General features: G+C 37.7%; 1 protein-coding gene across 4 annotated transcripts in view; it reads right to left on the bottom strand.

Annotated features, from left to right (window-relative positions):
• The window catches only part of TENM3 (teneurin transmembrane protein 3), a 304,193-nt gene that overhangs the window by 90,011 nt on the left and 186,385 nt on the right, over positions 1-27,797 (bottom strand). For all 4 annotated transcript variants that reach the window (XM_065736567.1, XM_065736566.1, XM_065736565.1 and 1 more), the window contains 2 exons: positions 22,266-22,504; positions 1,801-1,923 (listed from right to left, as the gene is read on the bottom strand). In XM_065736567.1, the coding sequence (XP_065592639.1) occupies positions 1,801-1,923; positions 22,266-22,504 (362 nt within the window). The remainder of the gene's footprint in view (positions 1-1,800; positions 1,924-22,265; positions 22,505-27,797) is intronic.

The raw sequence follows: 27,797 nt of genomic DNA on the forward strand, positions 1-27,797 counted from the left end.
CAGTATGAGGGCTCCCTCCTTAAATTTCTTATCTAGCCATCACCACATCTTCTACTTAGCTTTCCTTTTGTGGTTTAAAATGTGTATTCTCTGGTTTATCTGTTGCTTAGTATTGACGTACGTTGATAAATGACCACTTACTATATTCTGCAGAGGACAGCATTTTAACAGCAGATGAAATTAACCCCATTCTTGGACAGTATTTATGGACACAGAAAGGAATAAAATATATATTTGATATTTGTTATTTTCTTCTAATTCTGAGGCAAAGTAAAGGAGGCTTTAATTTATTAAAAAAAATACCAAGGGGGAAAAAAAACAATTATTTATATTTTAAAAATATTTAACAAAATATTTTACAAAAGAAAAATGCATTGGTGTCTCAGAGCAGAAGACAAGAGAATGATGAGCTGCCACTTCAGCATCAATATTCATTAACCATACAGTACCTTTTTGCTATTCATTCAAAACAAGTAAGAACACAGAAAGAGATAATGAATATCTAAGTGCAAGAAAAAGGCAGCAGGGTAAAGGAAATGAAAAAGTCCTACTAGAGAAGTTATGTGTGCTTGAAAAGATGACAGATTATTATATTTCTATAACTTGGAACTGTGATAACTTGAAAAATTTTCAAGATGTCAAGTGCTGGCAGGTGCTTCCTCCTCCTCAGTGGTAAGGAGGTCAGCACTACCTTGCGAAAGGGAAAATGGATTTTTCTGTAATGAAGCAAATACCGCATTCATCAACCATTTAAATCAAGTTTTCCATTCAAAAACTATTGATTTTAAAGCCTCTGTTAGCCAGAAGTGCATAGGCTCTTAAATGTTTTGAGAATCTTAAAGGGCAACACGGAAAAAGGTCGATAAAAAAATAATCCCTTTATGTGGCTTGTATTTTCAAAGCTCCTACAACAAAACTAGTAAAGTTTTTTGTTTTATATATTGGCTGGACGATTCAGGCTCAATATTATATGCTAGACTTTTTGAGAAAACATACGAACATATTGTATGTGACCTACTATGTTTCAGAGAGAATTAAGAAAAATAAACTTCACCAGTTACATAAAAAAAAGAACAAGTAGTGTTCCACAGCAAGGTCATCATGCAATAGGAAGATCCTTAGTTACAAGTTACCTTCTATACACAGTGAATAGAAAAGCTTTGAAAATATACAAATCCCACTGCACAGCCTCTTGTGGTGCCAACCCTTCTGAAAAGGGTTGATTATGTCCCTCTGTCATGAATAAGTTTTTAGTCTGAAAACTATCCAGAGTTCACTGGGACTCACAAAGACGGCATCAGGTCCCTCTTATGGAACAGTGTGTCCTATCAGATGGGGGACTCTGGCTTTGCTGTGATCATTTCTGCAACCTGGATTCCCTGGTCCCTGTCAGCCTCAGCACTATCTCACCCCCACTGAGGACTCCAAAACAATCATTAGGTTGTTGCAGACTTTTACTTCTGTGGTTGTGATGTTTTCTCTCCTCATCCAACAGGGCATGTAAATTCCCGTGAGAAATTTTGGTTGACAGCCACATCTCCCAATTATATCAAGATTATCAACAAGGATTCATCGCTCATCTTATATGTTAGTTTACATGTTCTCAGTTGAAATACAACTCCTGCTTAGTATCTGCATGCCTATTTAGAATTATTATTATTTTCAAAGGCTCTGGGTTTAAAAAAAAATAAACAACAATAAAGTTGTGGAAGAAAAATCTTAAAATCTGGTGATGCAAACAAAACATGAAGAAAAAAAAATCCTTTGAGAGAAGAAAAGAAATGGGCGTGTTTCACTTACCATTTTCTCCAGCAGGTACTGTTACAGGATGCGTTGGCACAGTATCAGAATTCACTTTTCCATTCTCAAAAGTATCATTTTCGGTTTGCTGCAGCTGCCAGTTGAGGCCAAACAGATGCATTGCTGGTGGTAAAGGATACAGTTTATTTGACGCTCTTAACCACAATGACAAATTGCACAAATAATGGCTTTCCACGCTCTGCAGCAGAACAGTCATACATTAAAAAAAATTAAATTACAGGAACAAGCATTCACAGACTAATAGTTCAACTTAGCAATGGCACTAAGCAATTACTACCACTGTCCTTTAACGATACAGTGCTTTCAGTGAATGCAGCTGACAAAAAGCTCACCACTCTCATTTTGAGTCTTTTACTGGTCCCAAATCAATGTTCAAATGGATAGGCAGTAATTATGTCCTTTTCTCTTTTTTTTCACTTTTGATCAGTCTAAACAGACAAATCATTTCAGTGAGTTTCTAAGTGACCTGCTGAAATGATTTCTGCAGCACATGGATCTGTTCTGGTTAGCCAAAAAGAGAAAACAACACAAGAGGAGAGGAAGAAAGGTTCTGTGGGCACAATGGGGCTAACCTAAAACATTAACACTCCTTTCCATTCTGTCATCAACACTCTGTGTAACCTTAAGCTTTGCGCTCATCCTTCGTGCTAGTCCACAAAACAAGGCCAAGATCATTAGCAGAGTTGGAGACGATGGGTACTTAGTTTCTGTGGTAATGAAAACATGTAAGGTAGGTTTCTGAAGTGCTTAATTCCCCACAGTCACATTCATCAAAAGATGATATCAAGTTAGCATGTTTAACTATGATAATTATAGAAGCCAGAGCCAACCTCCCACAGTATTAAGGGGAATACCAGGGAACCTTGATATCTCCAGGGAGTAATGAACGAATCCTGGAGAAGAACAACACCAGACACCAGTACATGTTGGGAGCTGCTTAGCAGCAAGACAATTTTGAAGAACAGGATCTCGAAGTCCTGATGGCCACCAAGTTTAATTCAAGCCAGCAACATGTCCTTGCCACAAAGAAGACTAACAGTGCTCTTGGCTGCATGAGGCAAAATGTTGCTTGCAAGTTTAAGAAAAAGATCCTTCCACTTTACTCAGTGTTGGTGAGGCTGCACATGGAGTGCTGCACTCAGTTTCAGGCCCCCTGTACAAGGGAGAGATGGTCAGAGCAGAGAGAGTCCAATGCAGGACCAGAAAGATGATGAAGAGACTAGAGTACATTTCCTATGAGGGCAGACATAGAGATGGGCTTCCTCAGTCTGAAAAAAGAGTTTGAGGGAGATCTCATCCATGCCCACAAATACAAAGGGAGGGCACAGAGAGGACCAAGTCAGGCTCTGTTCAGTGGTGCCCAGTGCCAGGACCAGAGGCAATGGGCACAAAGAGTGTCCCTCTGAACATCAGGCACCGCTTCTGTGTGGGTGATGGAGCACAGGCACGGGCTGCCCAGAGGCTGTGGGGTCTCATCCTGGGAGAGCTCCCAAAGGGATCTGAGCAAGCAGCCCCAGGAGCAAGGGGGTTGGAACAGACTGACACAGAAATTCCGCCAATCTCAGCCATGCTGTGATTCTGTATCCCACACCTAAACTACTAGAGCAAATAAGGAAAAAACATTACCTTAACAATACACTAAGATACGCATAACTTTTAAAATTTCCTGCTGTCTGATGGTCAGTTTCCTTTTCCTCTCATTACTCTATGACACTACCAAAAAATAATTTCATTATAATTAAGCTAATTTACTTTCAGCATAATTTGGGTTTGCTTATTCAACAACAGCAGCTATCTCCAAAGGTGGAATTGTCTTTCTACTAGGGAGTAAAAATACACTGGAAAATTTTTCTCTACTAATGTATTTTGACTATCAGTGTATCATACAAGGAAGATGATTCAGTGCATCTTGTTCCTTCTGCTTCTTCCGCCCTCAAAATAGATCACTGCTGTAGTCAATGTTATTCATTCCTTCTATCCTAATGATAAGCAATTCTTCATCCTATTTACTTTCACCTCTAATCTTGCAATCTCTCTGTATTAACCGTGGCAACTCTTACTCAAGACAAACAGACCACAGTGGAAGTTTAGTTAAAGAGACAGCAAATACTGCAGAATTAAGACGCTCTTTGCCAGGTGTTTGCCTTAAGCTCTCCCCCTCACCAACACAAAACAAAACAACAGATAGCACCCAAAGACCTATTACTGAATGCTTCAAAGACTGAAATCCCTAGTAGACATGACATATTCTCTTTGTTCCAAGTCTCTGACTCTACTATTACTCTTCTTTCTCAGACCTTAAATTGCCTGTCAAAGCCTGATAATGTAGAATCTTCCATGACCCTAAAACCTTATTTCTTTTCTTCCCTCCCACCTCTTTTTAAAACATAAATTTGACCACCACCATTTTTGTCACGTTCCTAGAATTAGCCATTATTATTTCAGCCAAACTGAAATACTCAAATTCTTGCTTGTTAATCATTCGATGAGTTTATCTGTTTAATTTATTTCATCAAAATCCCTAGGGTCAAATTCCACTATCTGTTACATTAGTTCACTGGCAACAACAAAGAACTGAAAATAGCTAAATATTTCATGATTCAAACTTAGCACTCTTTGCTTCTAGTGTTTCTCAGAAAAAAAAAAGTGACATTCATTTTGAAATCAGGTTTCTCTAGATGTGCATCCTTACCAATCATGTGAACTTAGAACTTCTCTGTCTGCTGGTACTACCTATGCACCCTGTGCTTCTTCATACTCCACTGGGAGGTCAAAAGGGGAAGACCTGACAGACCTTCTAGTCATTCCCTCATAATTCTAAACAGCTGGAATTTTAAGTCTTCAAAAGCAAGGACTGTGGGATTTGTATTGATTACATCTCAAAAAAACATAGTTACTACAAGGTAAGTGACAGTTACCTTCTCTTTGTGCTTGTGCCTATGTGCATTCCACTGCAGCTGTCTGTCAGAGATGGTAACAGTTTTATCTCACAAAAACACTACTGTTCTCTCAACTTAAACACTGAACTAGAACCAAGTTCAGTAAACAACATTTAAAACAAACCAAACCAACCAAACAAACAAACAAAAAAAAAACAGGCTGACACATACAGCACTTTCACAAATTTTGCCTATTAGAATATTTTTGATGTAGACCAAAACTGTTGCTTGAGTTATAAGGACAATCCAAAATTGACAGCATGTGTTGATACACTAAGTAATTCAACCATCCATTTGGTGGAATTTAAGGAAGTTACATTCACTGCAAACAAAGAGGAAAAACATGAAAGAATTATTCCTGTCAATACGAAATCAAGATATAGACCCAACTGCCTTAGAGATGTTGATAAAATAGGTAAATTGACCAATTAAGACAAGTTCAAGCACTATTTATCAGTGTACTGCTTCTAGTTTTGGTTTAAATTTGTTCTCAGCCAGTCATCTAATTAATGGCAAGTCCTTCACAATGTTACAAGGGTAGTGAGGTACCTGCTAAAAACTCTTGATGACCAATGGCCAACAGGCAGCACCTGATACTGGTAACCCTACAGTCAAAGCACAGTTCAGTGGGGAGTCTGAGACTGACAAGTCAAATGGTATGAACTAGTGCTGAATTTGCAGAAGTGAAATGATTCAAGCAGGCTGCTGGAGTGTTCAGTCTGGTTTGTTTTCCTCAGGCCTAGGAAAGAATGAAGACGTTTTTCCACCTTTAAGATAAGAATATCAGAAGTTCATCTTTTTCCCTTTACTTCTGAAGATTTTTTTCTGTTAGGTTCATAGAAATAGCAAGTCACTTTTTTTTTTCCTGTAAAGAATTTGAAACTGGAAGCAAAATTAAGGGAGGAATGTGTTTCTCATTTACCAGCTACTATTTTAATTGCAAATCTAATGTAAAGCAGTTTATTGATTCTGGATTGGCTGTCAGTTCTAGTTTATTCTTGTTCAGTTTGGCTTTTATTTGATGTTAGGCAATGATAATGAAGACAACGGATCCCTCCTAGAATTACCAGTTCAGAGCCTGTAATTAGGCATCCAAATCAGTGAGGGTACTAACACGGGAACAACTTTCAATAGTGGCACATCTCTTATGGTGGTGAGGACTTGTCTGAGAATGCCGGATGTCTCTAACAAGGAAGCAAATAGCTTGTGATGGCTGTGGTCACAGAACATAACTCAATCCAAATAACCCACAGCTGCAAGAAGGAATGAACCCTCAGGGAACAGATGAAAATATGGAACGTTGCAATTGCAAATGTGTCCACAATCCCCAAGAAAAGCCTCCCTTTTCTTATATCAAGACTAGAAAGATTGTTCCCATCGAAGAACAGAATAACTTTTCAAGCATAGAAATAGATGATGATATCCTCTACTTATTCTGCCATTTCAGTCCACATCTCCAGTCTGCAAAGTAATCTCTAGCTACCAGCTAGGAGTTGAGGTAGCATTTAACCTTGGGGTTGACAGACTTGTTTAAGGTGGTATTTGTATTGCTACTGGCCAAGATTATCAGCTTTATGGATAGCCTTTAGAGCACAATGGTAAACGATGAGGACTTCATTCACTTCAGCTGGATAGGAAGAAGAGGCATCAGGAGAAAGTCCTCTGGGATCTCCAATGCTCTTTGCATGAATACAGAATCAGTGTCTGGGAGGTGCTGGTGGGTATAACTGAATTATCAAACACATAAGAAATAATAAACTAACAATTCAGCTTTTCTTCCTCCCTTTACACTTCTTCAAAGCAGCACAGGGCCTGCATGCCAGAAGAACTGGGATATTCAAAAGATTCAGAGCCCTGTTTACAGAATTGCACTTATAGCTACAGCAGCATCAACAAAAACACAGTTGTTTGTTACAGGTTATCAAGCAATCTTACCATCTGTCACCATGCAGTGTTTCTAAGAGGTTTCTAAGGCATTCTAAACCACCTTAAACTACTTTTTCAAGCTTGGTTGATCTTACCTTTCACTCTCTGCAATCATGGTCTAGTTCTTTGTTTTGAAAACTGTCTACAAAGTCTTCATTTCATTTCCACTTAATAATTAAAAAAGTAACTAGGTATACATTTCACAGCAAGCACTTGGAAAAAAAAGACTTGTTCACACTTACATAGAACATTTTACAGAAGTCTGCTTTAGGAAATAGAAGTTGCTGCTATCAGGCCCTTTCATTCTTTAAAGGCTGTCAGCCTGCTTGCCTGGTATGCTCGTTTCTTGAACAAGTATTGCTGTACTTGATGCATTTTCTTTACAAGCAACCCACTCTTGAGGAAATACACTGCATTATCACTTCAAAACCTTCTTCAAGACTTTCTTCAATAAGCCAAAAACAAATATGTTCTTTTATTAGAAGGCAGTAAGAGGTGGATGATTTACGTAACTATGTGACAAAACTAGAATGATGAGAATTGATCATTACCTGCTGCACCCTGCTTAGGTAGAGCTTCCCTTCACTGCCTTGCTCCCTGTCTCAATGGCCTCGTCTGCCAAAGTTCCAAGAGGTAAAGCAGAGAATGGTAACAGAAAAAAAAAAAAAAACCTCAAAGAGGATAATAGACATGCAGTTGGTAAAGAAATCTGACAGGTGTTATCCTCCAGCACCCAGGATGCAGCAGTTGTCATTTTTACTGATGAACTCGTAACAGAAAATATCTGGACACGGATGTGAATACATATACTTTGCTGGGGTTGATGATTGGTATCAGAAAGAAAGCATATTTTTTTCTTTTTTAGGAAAGAGTAGCAATATGTAGTAAAATCAGAGAAACTCACTGGTCAAAATTCAAGGGTGTCTCTCATAAGCCATCAGCACCAACCCTATTTTCTTCAAAGTACTGTGGTTGACAGGCACATACAGAAAACAAAGGGCATAGCAAACACCCTACACACTATGCAAGTGAAAGCATTAAACCTGCAGGTCATAAGGATGAATAAGAAAAACTGTATGAACATAAGCAGATGCTTTTTATACTTATACCCATTTATTCTCAGGCTACGAGTCTGAAGTCTCTGAAAAGCCAGTAATCCAGCAAGTGACATTCCAAATTTGGTTTATCTGTTCAGAGAAAGAACTCTGAAGGTGACAATGCACTTTAGGGGAGAACGAGAAATTTTACAGACAGGAAGGTTCTTCTAAACAGAAGGAGTCAAAACTGGGAAATGAATTGACCTAAACTGGGAAAGAGACTTCCAACATTTTTCCACCTCTTCTTAGGACAGATAGAAAAAAAATAATAACATCAGACAGCAGAAAAAAAAACCAAAAAACTGGCTACCTCAAAGGAGCAAGCACCTCCCCAAGATCTCTATAGAGATCCAGTCTGTGGTGTATGTATGTTCTATAAACATAAAATACTCAACACTGTGGGGAATGTTAGCAAGAGGAACTGAATGATGTTAGCGACCCTCCTTCCTTTCTCCCGTGTGTTTTACAAGGTATAGTGTTCAAGTCTTATTATTCATGAAGGTGTACTTGAAGATGAGCTTCTTGCTAAGATATTGAACTTATCCTTCTAGGACTGCATCTTCTACATATTTCTGGGTGCTGGTACTTTCAAACTACAGTTTACAAAACTGCTTCCCTAGAATTAATAGAATAATATATATGCACACTTGCACATAAGGAAAAGTGAATATAATTTATATTTAAAGCCATGCAAAAAAGATTATAATTTAAACTAAATAAATTGCAATTATTGCTCAATCTTGTTGAAGAATTGTCTTCTAGTTTATCTCCCTGTTAGCAATACATTTTCAAATGAAATATTTGAACATTGAAGTGGTTTTTAAAATTATCTTCCATATATTTTTCTTGCAGCTATAATTAGAATCTGAAACTATTTTATTCTGAAGGACCTGGAGTGGACCAGGAGACGTGCAAATCAACTGTCAGTGATTTGCATTCATTTGCACTTTTCTAAGATAATAGGATGGCTTGGATATTGCTGCAGATCAAATAGTCAATTAAAAACAGTTAATTAAAATTTTAAATAAGTGAATTGCAAGTTATAAATTCTTTATTTATTTCTGTCTTCCTCAAATCAACAAAAAGCTTGATATTTCCAAACTTAAAATAACACTTGAGTGCGTGCTTTTAAGCTTCTTCAAAAGGTTAGCCAATAGGTGCATCATATATTTACATCTATAGAAGTTTCTGAACCTATATTATGTGTATTTTGAGTATAAAGCAATTTGTATATCATTATATGTTAACTTAGCAATGCTGGTTAAGAAAAATACTGTAACTGAAGAAGCATGGCTCTCTTTCCCCTTATCCTTAATCATTGGATAGATGTATTATTATTATTTTTTCTTAGCAGGAGAGATAACATGTATACTCTATTCTTTCTTTTCTGATGAAACCTTTCAATAAAAGATTTGCAAAACAAATCTTTAAAAATTGGCTAGAAAAAAAATACGGCAACAAAGATGTGTCAGGTGTCTGCAATGGAAAGAACTTACTTTCTCCAACTACCAATTAAAGACAATTATATGCTGTTTCAAAGTACAGTTGCATTTGAGCTGTTAAGAAAGATGTGTTGTGGGCTTGGTGTAACTATTTTTAGTACATTTAACAAGAAATGAAACATTTATTCCTCTGTAAACTTGTATGTCTAGATGTCTCGTTCTAGTCGTCAAGCCAATGACTTTTACATAACAATGGTCTAATTCTGTCAACAGCATTACATGAGGCACATTCAAAGCTTAAGGGAGAATCCAGATTTCTTACAGCAGAGATAGCGATCGTTATTCAGTAACCACTTACTTAAATAATATCTATTTGTTACAGCTTATTTAACATTTGCCATTGACACTGATGATCATCCAGCATTCTCTTATATGTACTATCCCTCAATATAACCTAAATAGCCATTGGTATTATCCTGGGCCTCCTCTGAACACTCTGTATTTAATTTTTTTTTATTTTCTCCCAAATAATACTGTTCACAGTTAACAAGATGCTGAAAGTCAGTACAAGTGTAGAAATTACAGGGACACACATATTAGATTGCTGGCTGCTTAGAGACAGGGTTGTTTTGTCTGAAGTTCTAGAATGTTTTTCACACCCTTCTGTGAAATTTGGGGTTTCTATCTAATAAAGTAATCATCGATGATTTCCCTGTCAAGCACTGTGGAAAAAATTCCCCTAATTTAAACCTTCCAAGACTGGGTTAAGATGGCATGATAATAACTTCTCTGTATTCCTTCAGGCATTTCTTTACTCTTCCTTCAGTCTTTTAACTCCTTCCTTATCCTCCTTCAAACTCAATTTCTAGAAAACAGCTGAGGCTCATGTCCATACTTATCTATTTTAGTTTTTTTCCTACAGCTCTAACAGAAGTTTTGCTCAGGGCAACACCCTTTAGATGGCAGACCTCGTAAAACAGCAGTATAAAGAAAAGCAATGCCAATGTAATGTCTCAACATCCATTGGAAACATCTCACTTAGGCAAGAACATCAGTAGATGGGCCCAAGCACTTTTAAGGTTTAAAAACCTTATATACTAAAGAAAAAGCAAAAACCCTCCCACCACATTTCTTGAGGAATAAAATAATATTGAAATGGTACTGTACGTGATCATCATAATCTGTTTGCATGTTGATGGCACAAAGAAGTGCAATCTGATGAAAAGATTTAAGAACCAAAGAAAAAAGAAACAGGAGTCAATTACTGTGATGTTCAAAGGACACATCGAGCTGCGATTTTAGAGTATATAGTTAAAAACTCATGTTGCATATTTCCATCTCTTGACTGTCTAAAAAAGATCAAAGCTTTTTTATTCCATATTAAGAATGACAGAATATTACAGCAAACATGCAATAAGGAGAAATGTAGTAAGATTTAATAAAAGATGATAATAAGGTTTGATAAGAACTTCTGGAATGCTACCAAATGTGGAATGTTAGATGAAAGCATCTGCATGTAGAGACTGTAGTGTGTTATTTGGAACCCCACAGAGCTAAACTGTGATTAGAACTACATATTTTTCCATAAATTAGCTTTTGTTTTGAATTTCCTGCTGAGATCATATGCGAATTGATTGAACGTGCAAGTCAACATATAGGTTTTCTCATCCTTCGCTGTTTGTTAGACTTCGTGATATCACAATTGCAGCTGTCCACTTGTAGATCAAAGGTAGGTGACTGAGGCCAAAACAAAATAACCTGTAAACTCTTTGCAAAATTTCTACTCAGTGACTTAGATCAATGCCAGATAATAACCATTCACCCATGTGAACTGTACAATTGTGCTGATGCATAAGCCAAGCACTACATGCAGATCAATTTGCAACCATGCAATTTCCACTTATTTTCATATTAAAAAGTAAAATGAACGTGCTGAGTTCATCATGGAAGAGGCTCTTTTATACCATTCCACCTTACTTCAACACCCTGTAAGGCATTCACTATCCATCTGCACATGTTAGTGAACTTGTGCGAAAAGTTTCAAGGTTTAAGCCAGTTCAGGGATTTCAACCATGCTCTCATGGAAACCTCTTCAGCACCCTCTTAAATAGCTAAGTTCCTCCTAGGATACAGCTCCTCACTGTAGCATCAGGAATCAGGACTGGGTAAGCAGCTTTGTGCTTGAGCCAGAAACAAGAATAAGGGCAGAGGAGAGACTGGCTACTAGATAGAGAATCCTTAATTTTACTGTCATTAATTTGTTTTATCTGGATTGCAATAGCACACCATGACAATTGTTCCTCCAGAGGACTCACTAAAGTGAGATGTGGTATTTATGAAACTATTCCTGTGAGCAAAGATGCACTCAAGGTACATAAAAAATACTACTAATAAAAAGAAAACAGGAAAAAAAAATCATAAATGAGTTACGGAAGAAACCTATGATACAAAGACAACCCTACTGCTAACTGTAAGTCCAGTGGTCTGTGCCTCATGAGCCACTTTGTTCTTCTTCTTTAATAGTTATGTAAACACTGGGAAAAACAAGGTAGGATTACAGTTTCAGATTAAATATTCTTCCCCCAACCCTCATTAAATCAGCTATGACACTGAACTATGAAACCTTACAAGTGATGTAAAGATTAGGCAGTCTTAGCTCTAAATCAGCAGTAACTTAGAAAACTGATGGAGAATTGATTACATTTGTTACTGTATGAAAAGTTGGTGGCTCAGTGATAAGGACTTGCTTTAAACATTCTAGTTTTGGCTCCAGGTGCATTGAAATAACAAGGACTGAATTTCTCCCTTTCCAACTTGTGTTTACCTACATAGCATTACCTCTACCTGAGATTACTAATAGGAGAGAGATGGAAAAGAAGCCTGCTGGGAACTGAAAATCTGGCAAATATATTGAAAAAGAACTCTTATTTGGCACTGTGAGAAGTTTTGGAGTCAAGTGAGAAACCACATTCTAACAAAAAATGCTTCAATAGAGACTGCTCTGAAACTTGGCATTTCAAAGATGAAAGAGAAGATGAACAACAGATGAGTTTGAAGCTTTAACAAGTGAAGATATATTTACTGTAGCAAATTACTGTGTTACACCTTGTGTGAAACTCAAGTAGATTAGCATTTAGCACAAAGATGTTAACTGGCTGTTTTAGTTTTCAATTAAGTATTAAGTAATAATACCACTCTTTCTTTCTTTACCATAATAGTGATAAAGTTTGTTGTTGTTGTTTTCCTATTTAAAAAACATTGGAAATATAGCAGTTTCTTAGAGGCTTGTGGAGCTGGGTAACATTTCCAGTGGCTGACAGCCACTCACTACCTAAAACCCTTCTGTATTACTCTTCCTATTAGAGCTATTAGAAGAGACGACTTTGTGTGATCCTATTTCATTATGTTTAGGCAAAATCACTCTTTCTTGTGCTGTAATAGGTGATGATTCCTAAGAGGCAACCTTCTCTTTGGTTTTGTGAATGAAGTCTTCTGAAACTGCATGTGTGTGAAAATACAGGATCATGTATTTAATGGTTCCTGTTTACTTTGGGAGAGCCCTAACTTGCATGCTTGATTAATCACTGCAGTCAGGGATGTACACCTGTATTAAAAGGTACATGCACTTTCCACCCAGGTCACAAATGTAACACCAAATGAGACTGCTCACAGCAAGTTTGGACACGCATACTTGACCTTTTCATTTTAAAGCACTTAAGCACAGAGAGGTTCACAAAATTCTCATCTAAGTCAGGAGTTTTAGCAGAATGATTTCTGTAAAGCATTTTAAACCATAGAAAGCAGTTTTCTTCACAAGATGCAAGAAAGGACTGCAATTTAAAGATAAGATGCAATTTACAGAAAATAAGCAATTTGGACACTTAACTACTGCTTTTACACATGTACTGTAATTCAGATAGCACATCTCTGTGTGGACTGCAGAACTTCAAGGGCTATCTTCTTTCTCCATAAACACAAATCAGAAATTAATGGGAACTACCAGCAAAGAAAAGAGGTCTGTAAATCTTACATTTACAAACAACTTAAATCATCTGAGTAATTTCACCCCTACTTTGCAAAGTATCTTAAACATAAATTTGAGGTACTACATATGCTTACATACTCCTAAATGTAATACATATTTACTTCCACTGATAAAATAGGAACTACACTTTCAAATTACTGGTTATTAAACCAGAAGAGTAACTAGTATAATTTAACTACATTTCTCAAGTATTCATGATTAGTCTGAACAATTGCTACAATCTGTGAGTCTATCAGAAGATTAAAGGGGGAGCAATAGAAGGAAGCACATTTCCACATAACATGCTTGAAAGACATTTTGGTATTCCTGGAAACATCATTCAGATTTTGAAAAGCCACTGTACTACACTAAAGTATGACAGCAAAATGACACAGTGTAGGACCTATGGACAATGACATCATGTCGTCTTGTATTTCATCGCTACACATATTAAATTGCCATGATTACTGAGTTTCAATCTGCTCCGCTGGACAAATGTGGAAGGGTGACAGAACAATGGACAAAAGCCTCGTGGCAAACTGCTACTAGAACACAGCCTTCTGGGGAGTAGAGGTGGGTATGCTCCTTGGTGGATTAGGTTTCTTAATCCCACAAAATCTTGTCAAGTCTCTTTTAACCTCCTGACTGCAAATTACAGGTTCCTACATCATTTCGTGTGAGGATTATCTTTCTCAATGAATGTTTTACTTTCAATGCCATTAAGAATAATAGCATGCAACATCTACAGCACCAATCAAATATTAATACTCTGCACTCCTGAAATAGTAACTATTATGTTTTGTGCTTAGTCTAAAACCCCATAACAAGAATTTTGTTGAAACAACAACAACAACAACAAAAACCCATCAACTAAAGGCATTATCCGTAACAGTATTCTTGCTAGAAACAAAAAAAGTACGTTCAGTGTGCTCACATTTCAACATGCTTGGTTGTGGTACAATTTCAGGTGAAAGATGTTGGAAAGATTTTCAGTCTGATCAGCCCAACAAAGTTGGTGAAATGTGACATGCTTCCTGACTAGGCATTCTTTGTCTCTCATTTTTGAAAGAAAGCGGTAAACAAGAAAATATATATACTTTCATGCTATGGAGGTACCATCAGCAAAGCCTGCTCTAAACGTGGTATGAATCTCACACATATACCTACAAGCCAAAGGCAAAAAGCTTTCTCAAGTTAGAGATAGATGAAAATTACTGCAATGCATAAACTCGTGGAATTACTGGCACTAATATTAAGCTTCATGACAAAGCTTAAGAATGGTGTGGACAGTCGTCTGTATCTGAGTACTGCCATTTACAAAGAATATGTCAGAAATGAATTGAATGACCTGACATTCCTAAGGTATGCCCTACAAACACAAATTACCTAGCTTTCATAGTTCAGTTTCTGAAGGTTATGAAGTACTGAGATGGAAGTAGGAGATTGGTACTTTAGACTTCAAGGACTCTCCCTACTACTAAATCCTATCCATTCAGGACATTAAAATCCTTTAGAAACTTCAGAAGAGGGTTTCTACTTGCTAAATAATTATTCATTCACCAGGTATATGGGTACAAAACCCCATATTGCAGTTCTAACAGCAGAGGCTATATGCTCATTAGTACTACGGGATATTTGCAGCTCTGTCCTGCTAGGGCAAGGTCCAGGAGTAACATCTACAAAAACAAGTTGATGTCACACATCAGAGCCATGCACTGCAGGAAGGCCGACCCTTTCAGACCACCACAGTACTATCATCAGGGAAAATGCTGTCTGTGATACCTGGAGCTGAGAGAAACCTAAAAATGTTCATTCTGGACATGAACAAGACAGTGGTATGTACCTAATCCAAAGATTCCTACTTTGAGATGCAGACACTTCAAACTCCCACTGAGTTGGAACTGATAATGCAAACCTCTGGTCTGTGAAGAGAAGGCTGATACAGAACACTCCTGCTACCTCCAGAAGCACTAGAGACAACCAAAGCCTACCTTAAAAGCCTGAGGGATTGTTCTGATGAGATGCTGACTGCGACATATATGCATACACGAATATCATACATGAACATGCAAAATTCACCTGGTTCTTTTAAGTGCTTGGTACAATCAGCAGACACTAAGTAAACACTCTTGGTGTGTGTATGTGGGGGGAAGTTTAAATACACTGTGATACATGGATTTGGTAAAGTGTAAAATCTCAGAGTGCTTTCTTCAAACGATGACAACAGACCAAGAGGAAATGCAAAACATTTTTCATCTTTAGAATAACAGAATCACAGTTCTGTTTGAGTTGGAAGGGATCTTTAAGGATCCTTGCAATGAACAGAGACACCTACACCTACATCTCAGGTTGCCAAGACCCCCTCCAGCCTGACCTTTAAATGTCTCCAAGGACTGGGCATCCACTGCCTCTCTGGAGGAACCCGTGCTAGTGCCTCATCACCCTTAGTGTAAAACTCTTCTATGCCCAATCTAAAACTCTTTCTGTTTGAAATCATTTCCCCTTGTCCTACCATAAAAGATCCTACTAAAGGGGACAGACTCCTCCTCTTCTTTCTTGTAGACCTCCTTTAGATACTGGAAGGCCATTCTCAGGTCACCCCAGGGCCTTCACTTCTCCAGGCAGAAGAGCACTAGCTCTCTCAGCCTGTCCTCATAGGGGAGGCACTCCATCCCTGGGATCATTTCTGTGGCCCTCTCTGGATTTTCTCCTGCACTGAGGACTCCCCATCTGGATGCAGTGCTCCAGGTGAAGTCTCAGCACAGAGCAGAGCTGCAGAATCACCAGCCCCCTTTCCCTGCTGGCCAGGCTACTTTGGATGCAGTCTGACTTCAGTTCTGGACTGCGAGGGCACACGGCTGGCTCATGTCTTGCTGCCATCCACCGGTACACTCAAGTCCTTTTAGGCTCAATCCTTTTGTCTCACAGCTTGTACTGACAGTGGGAGTTGCCACAACCCAGATGCAATTTTTTTTTAATCTGTGATATTTACAGGTATTACCCTACTTCAGCACTAATTTGATGGAATAAGAAATGTAGTGAGAGCATAAACTCGGCAATATGTGAAAATCTGCCACACAGTTGCAGGCAGGGAACATATTTCCAACCCACACACACCTCAGTGAAACATTAGTCACAATCAAGGTCCATGAGAAACACCGGGAGCCAGAGTAGGGAGAGAAAGCAGGCACTCTGCTAGAAACACAGCAGAAGAAATCTTGGAAGTCTTCACAGAGATTCTAGTGACAACAGCATTACAATATTCAAAATTAAATGCAGGTCAAAGAGAGAAAGACACTTTTTGAATACATAATGAAAGTAAAGGTGATTAATGGCAACTAAGCTATATTCTCCCTCATGGCCGTTAATTACAATACCTATGCCAAGTACTGTAATAAAAATTCCATTTAAATGGCATTATTAATTAAGTTGTTTTCGTCTATCCTGGCAGTAATTGCACTTTAAGAACAGCAGAATATTGTTAACTTGGCACTGTAATCAAAAAGACATATTATACTTTTTTTGCTGATAAAATAAGATGGATTCCTTTTGATTACAGGTATATTTTGTAATTCTTTAGTCACAAAAATCCAGTTCTAAGTCCATTAATTTTGTGAAAGTGGTTCTGCCCTATTAGGACATCTGCCACTAAGCCTCACAGGAAAAGTATTTTTCTGGTCCTTTACAATCTGTGAGCAGATGTGAAAGCCAGCAGCTGTCACACTACATCCTCAGTAATGTGAGTGGAGTCACAGACAACAAACTGTGAAACAACACTGAAGAGATGGAAAGTTAACTTCAGCGTGCAGAAGCAGAAAATCTTCTCATTTTTCAGGAACACTTCAAACTCACCTGCAAGAAAGTTAATCGGCCCTTCTATCTAATTTTCAAACACTACATCCTTCTGTGACAGTCTATTCTAATGATAAACCTTGGTAGTTATCTTTCCTGTACATCCACCTTTATCTATAGAAACCTCCCCAGTTGTTCTGTTCTTATTCTCAATTTTTTCACTGAAGATAATTGTCCATGCACGTTGATTATTAGACATTTATCAGCAAATAAATTTGCAGTTCGCTTTAAACATCTTTAGATATTAAATCAGTAATGTTTTCAGATTGGGTAAAAAAATGAATGCATAATATAACAACAGCTGAATAAGTGCAACATATATATATATCTTTATATAAATGTGGAAGGGATATATTATCTGTGATTACCTAACATAGCTTTCTAGTCTGGTATATCTTCTATGTTCATATTACATTTCCAGTTCAGATTATGTCCATGTGGTCATCTCTGAGACATAAAAGAATGATGACTTTCCTAGTGGCTCTCAAAGAATGAAATATAAATTACAAATGCATTTACCCAGAAGATGTTTCAGTTAGGTCTAAAAGTTAGCTTTCTTTTCTGGTTTTCTGTCCAAAACAGATTTACTTAACTTCTCACAGGAAGCAGCAGTGATAAAAATAGTTCTGTGATCTATCAAGTCATCATGTGTGTCCCCCCACCCAAAGATGTCTTTACATACCACTGATATTTACGTAACTATGAAGAGCAACAGGCTGGTGTATATTTTTCTCCTGACCACTGGCTGCAGATCGACTCAGAGGATAAAACGCTCATCAAATACAAACAGGCTTCAAAGTGTGACAGACTGTTCTTAAGAAGTCAGGACAAATGAGGTGGACTAAACAAATCAGGTCTAACTGTGTATTTGAAGAATATTTTATGTTAATAGAAAACTATTTAGTAGATGTAGAACAACATTCATGACAGATGCATGTGATCTATCTTCCAGTGTGCAACTCTCAAGCCCAGTTCAGTAGATCTAATTCCAGAACCGACTAAGGGAAACCACTTCCCTGTTTGGTGCCATGCAGGGGAAAATGGCCTTTGGAGCAGCTTCTTATATCAGCTCTGACAATGTCATTGGCAATGGAGAATCAGTTGACAAAACAATTCTTGGGGTAGAAAGAGAGGTCCCGATATCCCCAAATTCTCATTAATTTTGTGCAGCATGAATCCACACTAAAAAATGATTACTGCTGTGCCAATTAGACCGTTACGGTAGCTGGTCAGTCTGTGTTATGCGACAACATACTGAAAACAACTCCTTCTCACTGACGCATACGTTTGTAACTGATTCTTCTACTAAAAGAAAACAAATCTAAGAACAATGAACTCCTCCCATCAACAACACCAAAAGTAAATAGAGAAGATCCTAAAATACAGAACTCGTAGGATGGTGATTATATAAAGGACTTTGATTTGATGCTCATGTTTCACCCAGGCATTGCTCTACCAAACCACTTCATGCATTCACTGCAAATGACGGATGCCAAATGAGGCACAGTAAGTTTTGGAGAGAAAAGAAGATGAAGTTCTATTTTGTCTTGCACATTGTAAAGCTGGACTCTATTTCTAGCTCTCACACAGACTGCGTGTACAAAGTTGGGTAAAACTCTCCACATGTATACAAAAAAGAGGTCAAATGAAGGCGACATCATATTTTTTATTCCTTCATGGCTTAAATGTAATACTTCTCCTCCCAGTCTTCCAAACAATGAAAAATAAAAGAATATTTTTTGAAGTTTTCTAAAAATGTTCACGTTGGAAATAAAAACTGTCATTTTCTTGGTTGCAAATCTTATTATGTATAGCAGTTAACCAAATGAGCTGCTTAAAGAAATTCCAGTGTAATCTCAATCCCTAAACTAAGCAGTTTATATTCTTTATTACTCCTCTTTTTAACACACTGTTTCAGGAAGTTGTTATTTGAATCCTTTAAACTAGAAATGCTTTTTATTTAAGTCTACACTTCTATATGTAGTGCACTGTATTTTGGTTCAGCATCTCTGGCATGCTCCTGTTGATTAAATAATTGTTTCTCCATAATTAAATACCAGATAAATCCGTTAACCGAAAGGTCAGCACTTTCCACAGCTCATTTTTATTTTTTGTAAAGATCAGCATGTCTTACTGACAGGAATGGTAAGCTTCAACATTCTGTACATTTCAGAATGGTTGAGAGAGACCACCAGGGCTTGAAAATCAAGAGTATGTGGAAAAGCTGGAAGTGAGACTTTCCTTGCTTTAGATTGAAATAATGTTTTCAACTCCTTGTGACCTCCATGACTGTATTAAGCGGCCTTACAGCACAGCACCTCCTCTGCTCCCTCCCCATGTTGATGTCTGCTGCTCTCACCTCCTCTTTGTAGACTTTGTAAACGTAGGAGTCTTTCCTGTCACAGTGATGGAAGAAGTGCAAGACAGACCAGACTCAGTGTAGCTCCTCTCCTCTGGCAGGGCTAACTGACTGAGCAGTTCTGCAAAGGCAGACACAAAGTCTAGCAAACTGTCTCTTCTGCCGTATGCTGTCTGAGCAGAGGGGATCCAAAGTCACTTTCTCTATCCCATACCCACTGCAACTAAAATAAGCCTGGGCAAGACATATTCACCCCCTGTGAACTACACTGGTCACCAGGTGAGCAATCCAGTTTCTCCTTCAACCTACAGCTGCCAGTCATGCAGTAGTTATGAGCTATGCCGCATTCCTTATCAACTCTACTGACATATTTTACAGCCGTGGATGTAACATTTTTATGCTAGTGGCAATGCCTCTCTGAGAAGTTAAAAACACATCTCAAATCAGCTTCACAGACATGACGTGCCACCTCAGCTGCTGTAGGCCTCAGGAAACAAGCTGGATCACCATGTTTGAGACACATCACAGTGCTGGAGGTCTCACAATACCACTACCCTTCCTGAGATTTTATTTCCAATTACCTGCCAACCATTTCTCTTTCATATCTACACTGCACAATGTTTAACCAAGATGAAGGACTGTTTCCATCTTACATAAAAATTATTTCCACCGATTCATACTTAGATGGCCTACTAAATGGAGAGTATTTCTGATACATCTGCAGAGATGAGAAAACCACATATATGAGAATATGTGTAATACATTCATGGTTTTATGGATGCAGTGTTCTCTAGAGAGCGTCACTGAGTGCTGGATTTTACATTTAGATTGCTGAGTTAGCTGAAATATGTGTAATACCACCAGTAGCAAAAGAGCTTCCTATTGACTACAGGCAGAGGAAGGCCCTTGTGCACTGTTTATTTCAGCAAGTATGTGAGCTGGCAAGTGCCCATGAAATGTTGTATAGCTGTTATTTTTTTTCCATCATTACTTCCTTTTTTTTTTTTTTTTTTTAACAGAGTATGAGAATAAATCGTGTGCGGAGATTAAAGCTCTCACTCACTGGAAAACCCAATTCTTTCCCTGAATACAGGAATGGAGATGCATTAGACATGCTTATATTTCTTAATCTTCCTGTGGGAGAAATAATCCAGTTCAGCTATCTTCTTGTGTCCTCAGATTCATAAGTAAGCTTGCTCTTTCTTGCTCTTCGAGGCACAATCAGACCTTCAGTATTTTACTATCTGTATGGCTGTTTTCTCTATTTCTTGATATTGATACTTAATACTGAATTTTTTCTTACACTTTTTTTTTTTTGGAAGCAGATATTTGATAATAACAACTTAAGAGATGACATTATGAATACCGAGCGCAATTAATGTGTTTTATAAATGGGATTATTTCAATCTCACTTCAAAAAAGATGCTGTGTTAAAGCTTAACTCCACACCACACCTTCATACTCCTGTGTACATTCACATCAAAAATAATCCAAGGCATGAAAAATGACTGGGCAGTAGTGGCATGCCCTACATTTGTATACATGCATTTAGTACTTAGGGGTTTCACAGCTGAGTTGAAAGGGTGCTCCTGGAGCTCCGCTTTGCCATGGCACGGAGGAATTTCTCCAGCTACTCAGCAACCCAGTTTCTTGCATTGTTCACAGAAGCTTCAGCCCAGAAAGAACTACTTCAAAGGCTTTATACAGCTTATGCTCTGCCCTGGATTGAAATGTAGAAAGCCTATTTCAACAAAGGCAACGAAGATTTAAGGATCACAGGGCCTTCTAGGCTTTGTTATTAATTTACCCAGATGTTAAAATGAAGGAGAAAAGGAGAGATTGACTCTTCTCATTTCTATTTTCTTTCCTTGACTTCCTAGGACTCTGAATTTCAGCGCAAGCAGTGCCTTATAAAAATCAGACCCTTATGCTTTTATTAACATAATTAGAAGTTTAAGCAAATACAGTTAACAATTCAGTTAAAAAAAAGTCTTTGAAGACCATTTAAAGACTCAGAGGTAAGAAAATATGAAAGCTGGACAAAGCCACGGAAGAAGATGCATGCACATTAAAAAGCCTGTTCTGTTCCCATACAGAAATCAACCACGTTTTCCTCACAGTTTAGCAATTAACTACCTAAAACTCAAATTATATAATATTAATAGCAAGCATTTATGAAATTATTAAATACAGTAATGAAGAAATAAAATAAATCATGTAGAGTATTTAAAACCCAGAGAAAACAGAAATTAAAAAAAAAAATACTGTGAAGGAGGAAGAAGCCTCCTTCTCTGCATGTTGTCCTAGACAATAATTTTCTCTACCTCTCAACCAAAGTCTATATCACGCTTCTGCTCTAGCTCTACATGCAAAGTATGTATTATATTATGCTATATACATGTGTATAATAATGAAATAAGGGAAAATTAGAATTTCTAAATGCTTCATTGCTTGTATCTAATGCAAAATGAGAGGAAAAGAGTTCCACGGGCATGCTGCAAGTTGTGTTTTGTTAGAATACTTTACAGCCTTCATTTTATAGATACGTTTGTAAGAACTAGACACCAGAAAGCTTAATTGCAATTCAAATACTACTTTGAAGTTAGTTCTACTGCTACTGTGTCACAAAATACTTTAAAAGTATTCAGATTTTCTACTATCTCAGAAGAACTAGGAGTTCTCATTAAGTCATTGTTGTGGTTTTTACTGTTAACAAAAGCTTTGCTATACATGAAGGTTAATATGGGACAGTCTATCCAACACCCTTGTTTATGATGACAGCTATCATAAAGTAAAGGAACTCACCTATGAAGTAGGACAGCAGTATTGCCAGCAGCACTGAGACCCCTACAGCACAGAGAGCAGTACATTTCCAGCTACAGTACTTCGAAGACTTCTTGAATTTAAAAGCACTTCTGGACAGAGTGTTCCTAGGTAGTGGCCGAGTAGGAGGGGAATAAACAGAGCCGGATGCCATTGTGTACCCTGGCGTTGCAGTACTGAACAGCGGTGTGGTCCCTGTTCCTGTTTTGAATAGGAAATGCCTGTGGAAGGAAAGAGTGTATGGTAAAGTAGAGAAGTAAATTAAGCTGGAATACAGGCAGTCATACTGTTTTTGCTTAATGTCATGTATTGTTTAAGAGCATCCAGTCTGCAAAGGATCACAACAGCAATACTGGTCACAGAATTTGCACTTTAAAGAGGCACTTTCACTTGAAGATCAGAATAAAAAGCCCCCAAAACATTAGTGATACACTGTTACACAGACAGGAAACAGTACTACCAGAGGGAAGGTATCTCACAGTTTATCCAACAAGTAAGGACAGGCTTTATGCTGCTGTTTATTTTTGTTGGCCTCAACTACAGACTACAGGGAACTCCATTAAAAAGTCAATATTATGCAGTCTGACTGTAGCCCACACTACTCATCACATTCTCCTGGGTCAATTACAAAGAAAACAGCAATCTCTCACATAAACTTCTGAGAATTTTGCCCAAAATTGGTCAGTTAAAAGATGTTCTTTGTGTTATAACTACATAGCTCACTAACCTGTATCTCCTCACACATAATCCTCCCCTATCAAGATCTCATTTATGGACACAGCAGCCAGTTACAGCCTGAAAAGTAATCTAAAAACATGTATTTAGTAGGTGCCCAGAGTGAACCCCAGCCAAAATTAGAAATTAGAAGCTTAATTTAAATTAAATTTTCTCCATGAAATACTACTCCTTCCATTTACCTACATTTTATTTCAGTTCACACTACCACAATTGTGGTGGAAGAGACTCTAAAAGGAAGCACACCATATAGGCATATACTACCTGCAGTTTTTCTCCAGGCACATGTGAACAACTCCATGAACAACAAAACTCAAACCAAAGATCTTGGCACCAGGGCTTTTTCCACTGATTTGTTACATTGGCAACTCTGCTGTGTAAGGCTTTCCCTTGAGCAATTAGGCTTTGCAAAGTGGATATGTTCTAGACAAATATTGTATGAAAGTCCACTGTGGAGAATTTTGAACTTACCAAGTGCAGAAGCAGCTAAACAGAACTCCACAGGAGTTTGCATTTTTGAATAGGTAAGAGACACTCATGAACTGCTGACAAGCAGGTCCTCCTGAAGCCAAGTAGGGCACGTCTGTGCCGTTTTTGTCTATCGCATGCCACCTACATGGCATGGGTCAGAGGCTCTAGCACAATGTCATCTACCTTTGGAGGAAAAGGCCCTCTAGCTAAACCCCCAGACATCAGGCTCACCAGGAGTGCCTCTCTGCTGGCAGCACTTTCAACCTCCAGGGCCCATGTCTGGATCCTTGGATAATAACGTATCAACCTATACTGGTACAGTGACTTCATCATGCTGTGGAGACACTGGAAATTAATCTGCCACAGTGCAGCATGAGAGAAATAACAGCAGCAGATAAACAGTTTGCTATGAATTTGATGAATTTGAACATAATGGCATAAGCCCCCACCTTGAAAATATTTGCATCACAAGTAACGCCATGAAATATTCTACATGCAGGTTACTTCATTTGGAACAATATGAAACTTGCTGGCAGAAGAAACGGATATATATTAGATCTACTGATGCACAACAGTACACGGAAGTTTTTCTAAGCTTCTGAGCAAGGAGGATTACTAATGATTTCAAAAGACAATGCCCCTGTGATTTAAATCTTCCCTAAGACAGTACTTCATTACAAGTTGTGACATTTTCTAAGCAGTAAACATAAAAAACAACAATGCTTAGCCCAACGTAAAGGGTGTTTCACCTTGGAACCGTTACTTTGATTTTACAGACTCACGGAAGCATGTAGATTCATTAAGTCCTGATAAAGAGTCTTATCCACTTGACCTTTACTGCTCTTTCATTTCAAGCTACACACGGTAAAAGGTATCTCCAGGTTCATCTGCATAGATCCCAGGATAACAACTAACAGAAAGAAAACTGTTTCCTTATCAGTATGTAATGAATACTGCTTTGGGGGACTGAATGGAAGCCATTCAGCAGATACAGTAATCGTTCTTCTAAATATCAGCTACCATGTTAAAAACTGGAAGTTGCCTGCCCAACCTGTGATTTTAACATCCCCCTTTCTCACTGTTAGGCTCAACGGACTGAAAATGGAAACATGCATCATATGATCACCTGTATGGAGCCCCATCCAGTCCCAGCTTTAATAAAATAATGCAACAAAACCATCAGCCTCTGATTTGCTTTTTTTCCCCTCTGAGAAAGTGAGAGCTGAGATGTTGGTACAGCATAACCTACTAGACACTGTAATCCATATTCTCAAAGCTTTTGAGGAGTTAATCCCGTAGATAAATCCGGGAGATGGCCCCATATCTGTGGTGGTGTGAGCTGTCACAGCTCTGACAGTCCACCTCAGGCACCTAGGCAATGAAAGAAAATTCTAACTTTTATATGTGCATACAGCAGTGTGCAGTCCTAACGTAGCACACGGCATGACTCCTCACTTCAAGCTATTCCTTCATTGCTTTGAATCATGTTAATACACTGGCAGAGTGGTTGTACTGGCTAGCTGGAGGCTGCTGGGGGAAAAATCCAGAGAGAGTAAAAGACCAAAAAAAAAAAAAAAAAAAAAAAAAAAGAAGAAACAAAACAACTAGCATCTTCCTCTGGGTAAAGAAAATTTGTTTGGATTTCTCTCTTACTAGTCAGTGAGGTTACTAACAAAGTTGTCAGAGGAGTACTCCCCTGCTTCATTAACTCAGAGTGAACAGTATTTAAAGTGCAATGCTATCAGGCTTGCATATCTTGCCTGCCTCTCTGAACCATGATCCTGAGAGACAGACACGCAGAAAGATGCGGTATCGGACAATAAATCCAGGCTGCTTCCAGATAATGCTGAAATTCCTTATCCTCTTGAAATATAATCTATCTGCAAATGATTTTAATTATCTGTATATCCATTTATCTTGTCTTTTCAAACCATGGTACTCAAGTAGCTATTTTTTAAAGCCTAAACTGTTTGCACTATTTGACCAGACACTGACTTGCCACCAATTACATTGCATTTAATCTCATAGGGAGCTTACGGCATCTGTAAGAGCATATCCTTCCATTCAAAACTGATCATTTAACAAGCACTTGCTAGATCCTCTGTAAGCAGCACTTTGAATATTTTATTAAAGCTTTAGAGTACAAAATTCCATTGAATCCTGCAAATATTCTACAAGACCAGGTAGTTCTGCCATTATTAAATAATTCACTTATTGAAGCAAATAATCTTCCACTTCTATGTTTATTCAATATATACTTCTGTCTACTAATTTTGTATCTACTTCTATTAAAAAGTGCAGCTAATCTTAACATTTTAGAGGGAAAGAATTTTGTACCTAAAAGTTATACAAAGTTTTCACATAACTAATAATCGCTTGCAAAGATAGCTGGGAAGTCACCTTGTTTCACAAATGGCAGGCATTGTGCTTAACTTTCCTCTCTTAAGAGACAGAAACTAAAAGAAGACAGAAGCTTCTGAATAAAAATAAAATTATCATGCTTTTAATTTAACTCAGTACCAGAGACTGGTACATACAATTTTTTTTTCCCTCCTCAAGCTGGGTGGAGAATTCACACCAAATAAGATTTTCTCTCTGCTGCCACTTCCTCAGTGGAAACTAAAATTGAAGTAACCTCTACTAAATTCAGAAAATAGAAAAGTGGGATGGGAAGAAAGTGATAAAAAACCCAGGAGTTGGGCAGAAAGATTACATTAAGGCTGTGGCCTCTGAGAAATGGAGATGGATTGCAAAACCATTCAAGGACAAGGAGGCTCAAACCCTAAACCCAAACACTGATGAAATAAGGTAGCACAGTGTCCAGCAATAGAAATACAATTTAGAATAACTTTGTGACAAAGACTTTTAACCCCAGTTCATAAAAAAACAGATACTCTACACTAATGAATGCAGTATTATGTAAACACATCTGGAAGACTCTAAATTCCAGAACACCATAATCTCAGACATTTTACCAAAAAGTATCTGTGACAAAAAGAACTATTCTATATTACCTTAAAACAAGTTGCTCTCAAACTTTAAAGAGTTACTGAATACTTTTATCATTTGTAACATAACATCTACATTAGATATGTGACTTTTTTTTTTTTTTTTTTTTTTTTTTTTTTTTTAGCTTAGATTGAGATTGATTAAACTTCCAAAAGGTGATTTGCAGCTGTGATTTTTCTGGTTTTGGACATCATATATAGAATGCTTTGCAGACATTTGAAAGGTATGAAAGAGTCAACCTCACTCTTTCCAGCAGCTTTCTTGGCACCATTTTAGTTTTGTATTAGCATATATTACATAGCAATACCAAGTGAGTGCAGAATCTCATGGCAAATATGTCACAACATAATAAGTTAGTACTAAACAAGGAAATGTGAAGAAGCTCCAGTGAAATCCTCTAAGCATGTCAGAACATGCATCATGTTTTATTACCATGATATATATATATATGTTTTTTTTTGTTTTTTTTTTTTTGTAGTGGTGTTATTTAGATTATGACAGTGACCAGGAAACTGCTGTTGCAGGATAAAGGTCAGCGTGGCTGGGCTTTATGAATACACAAAAACAAAACACTCCTCACCTAAAGGGACAGAATATCTTCAACCCAGAATAAAACCATATTTAGACCATACATCCTTACAAAACACAAATCCTTCCCTCCCTTATATTTGAACTTTGTGTATTATCATGAACTATTAGCACTTAAAGGAACTGGAATGGAAAAAAAAAATCAATTCGTTTGGTCATATTTCTGAACAGAAAGACTCCACTGTGATCAGAAAAAAATAAATAAATACATGGTGTCAGTGCATACAAGATATCAGCACAGACTGAGGTTGTCTTGCAGTGCTGCATTCTATAGTGTCTTAAATAGCGTTCTACCATTTTCATGATGGTCTTAATTATATGTGGATCTTCTGATCATTACAGACCACTAAAGTAGGAAAGATCTAATGCTCAGAAGATTGCACTGCAGAAGTCATTCTTCTGTCTTAGAAATTCTCCCTTTCCTGGTAATTAGAAATGGTCTCTGGCTAAAAAAACAGTGTATGGGGAGGATTCTCACGAGCACAGTGGTAACACAACCGCATCATTTGGCTCCAAAAAATTGTATGGAAGAAAGATAATCTTACTTGACAAAGAACAGTTATGTATTTAATGGTAACCAAATAAGTAGAAATAAGCCTTACTACAGAAGGGTAGATCACCAGGGACAACATCCTGTCTAGAAGAGACAAATAAAAACTGCAGAAATAGTCTTCCAAACAACTTATCCAGCAGTAGTTCACTGTCTCTAAA

This window comes from Cyrtonyx montezumae, unplaced genomic scaffold, assembly GCF_038088225.1.
Source record: "Cyrtonyx montezumae isolate F1298 unplaced genomic scaffold, pur_monq_1.0 scaffold_2, whole genome shotgun sequence".
Classification (NCBI taxonomy): domain Eukaryota; kingdom Metazoa; phylum Chordata; class Aves; order Galliformes; family Odontophoridae; genus Cyrtonyx; species Cyrtonyx montezumae.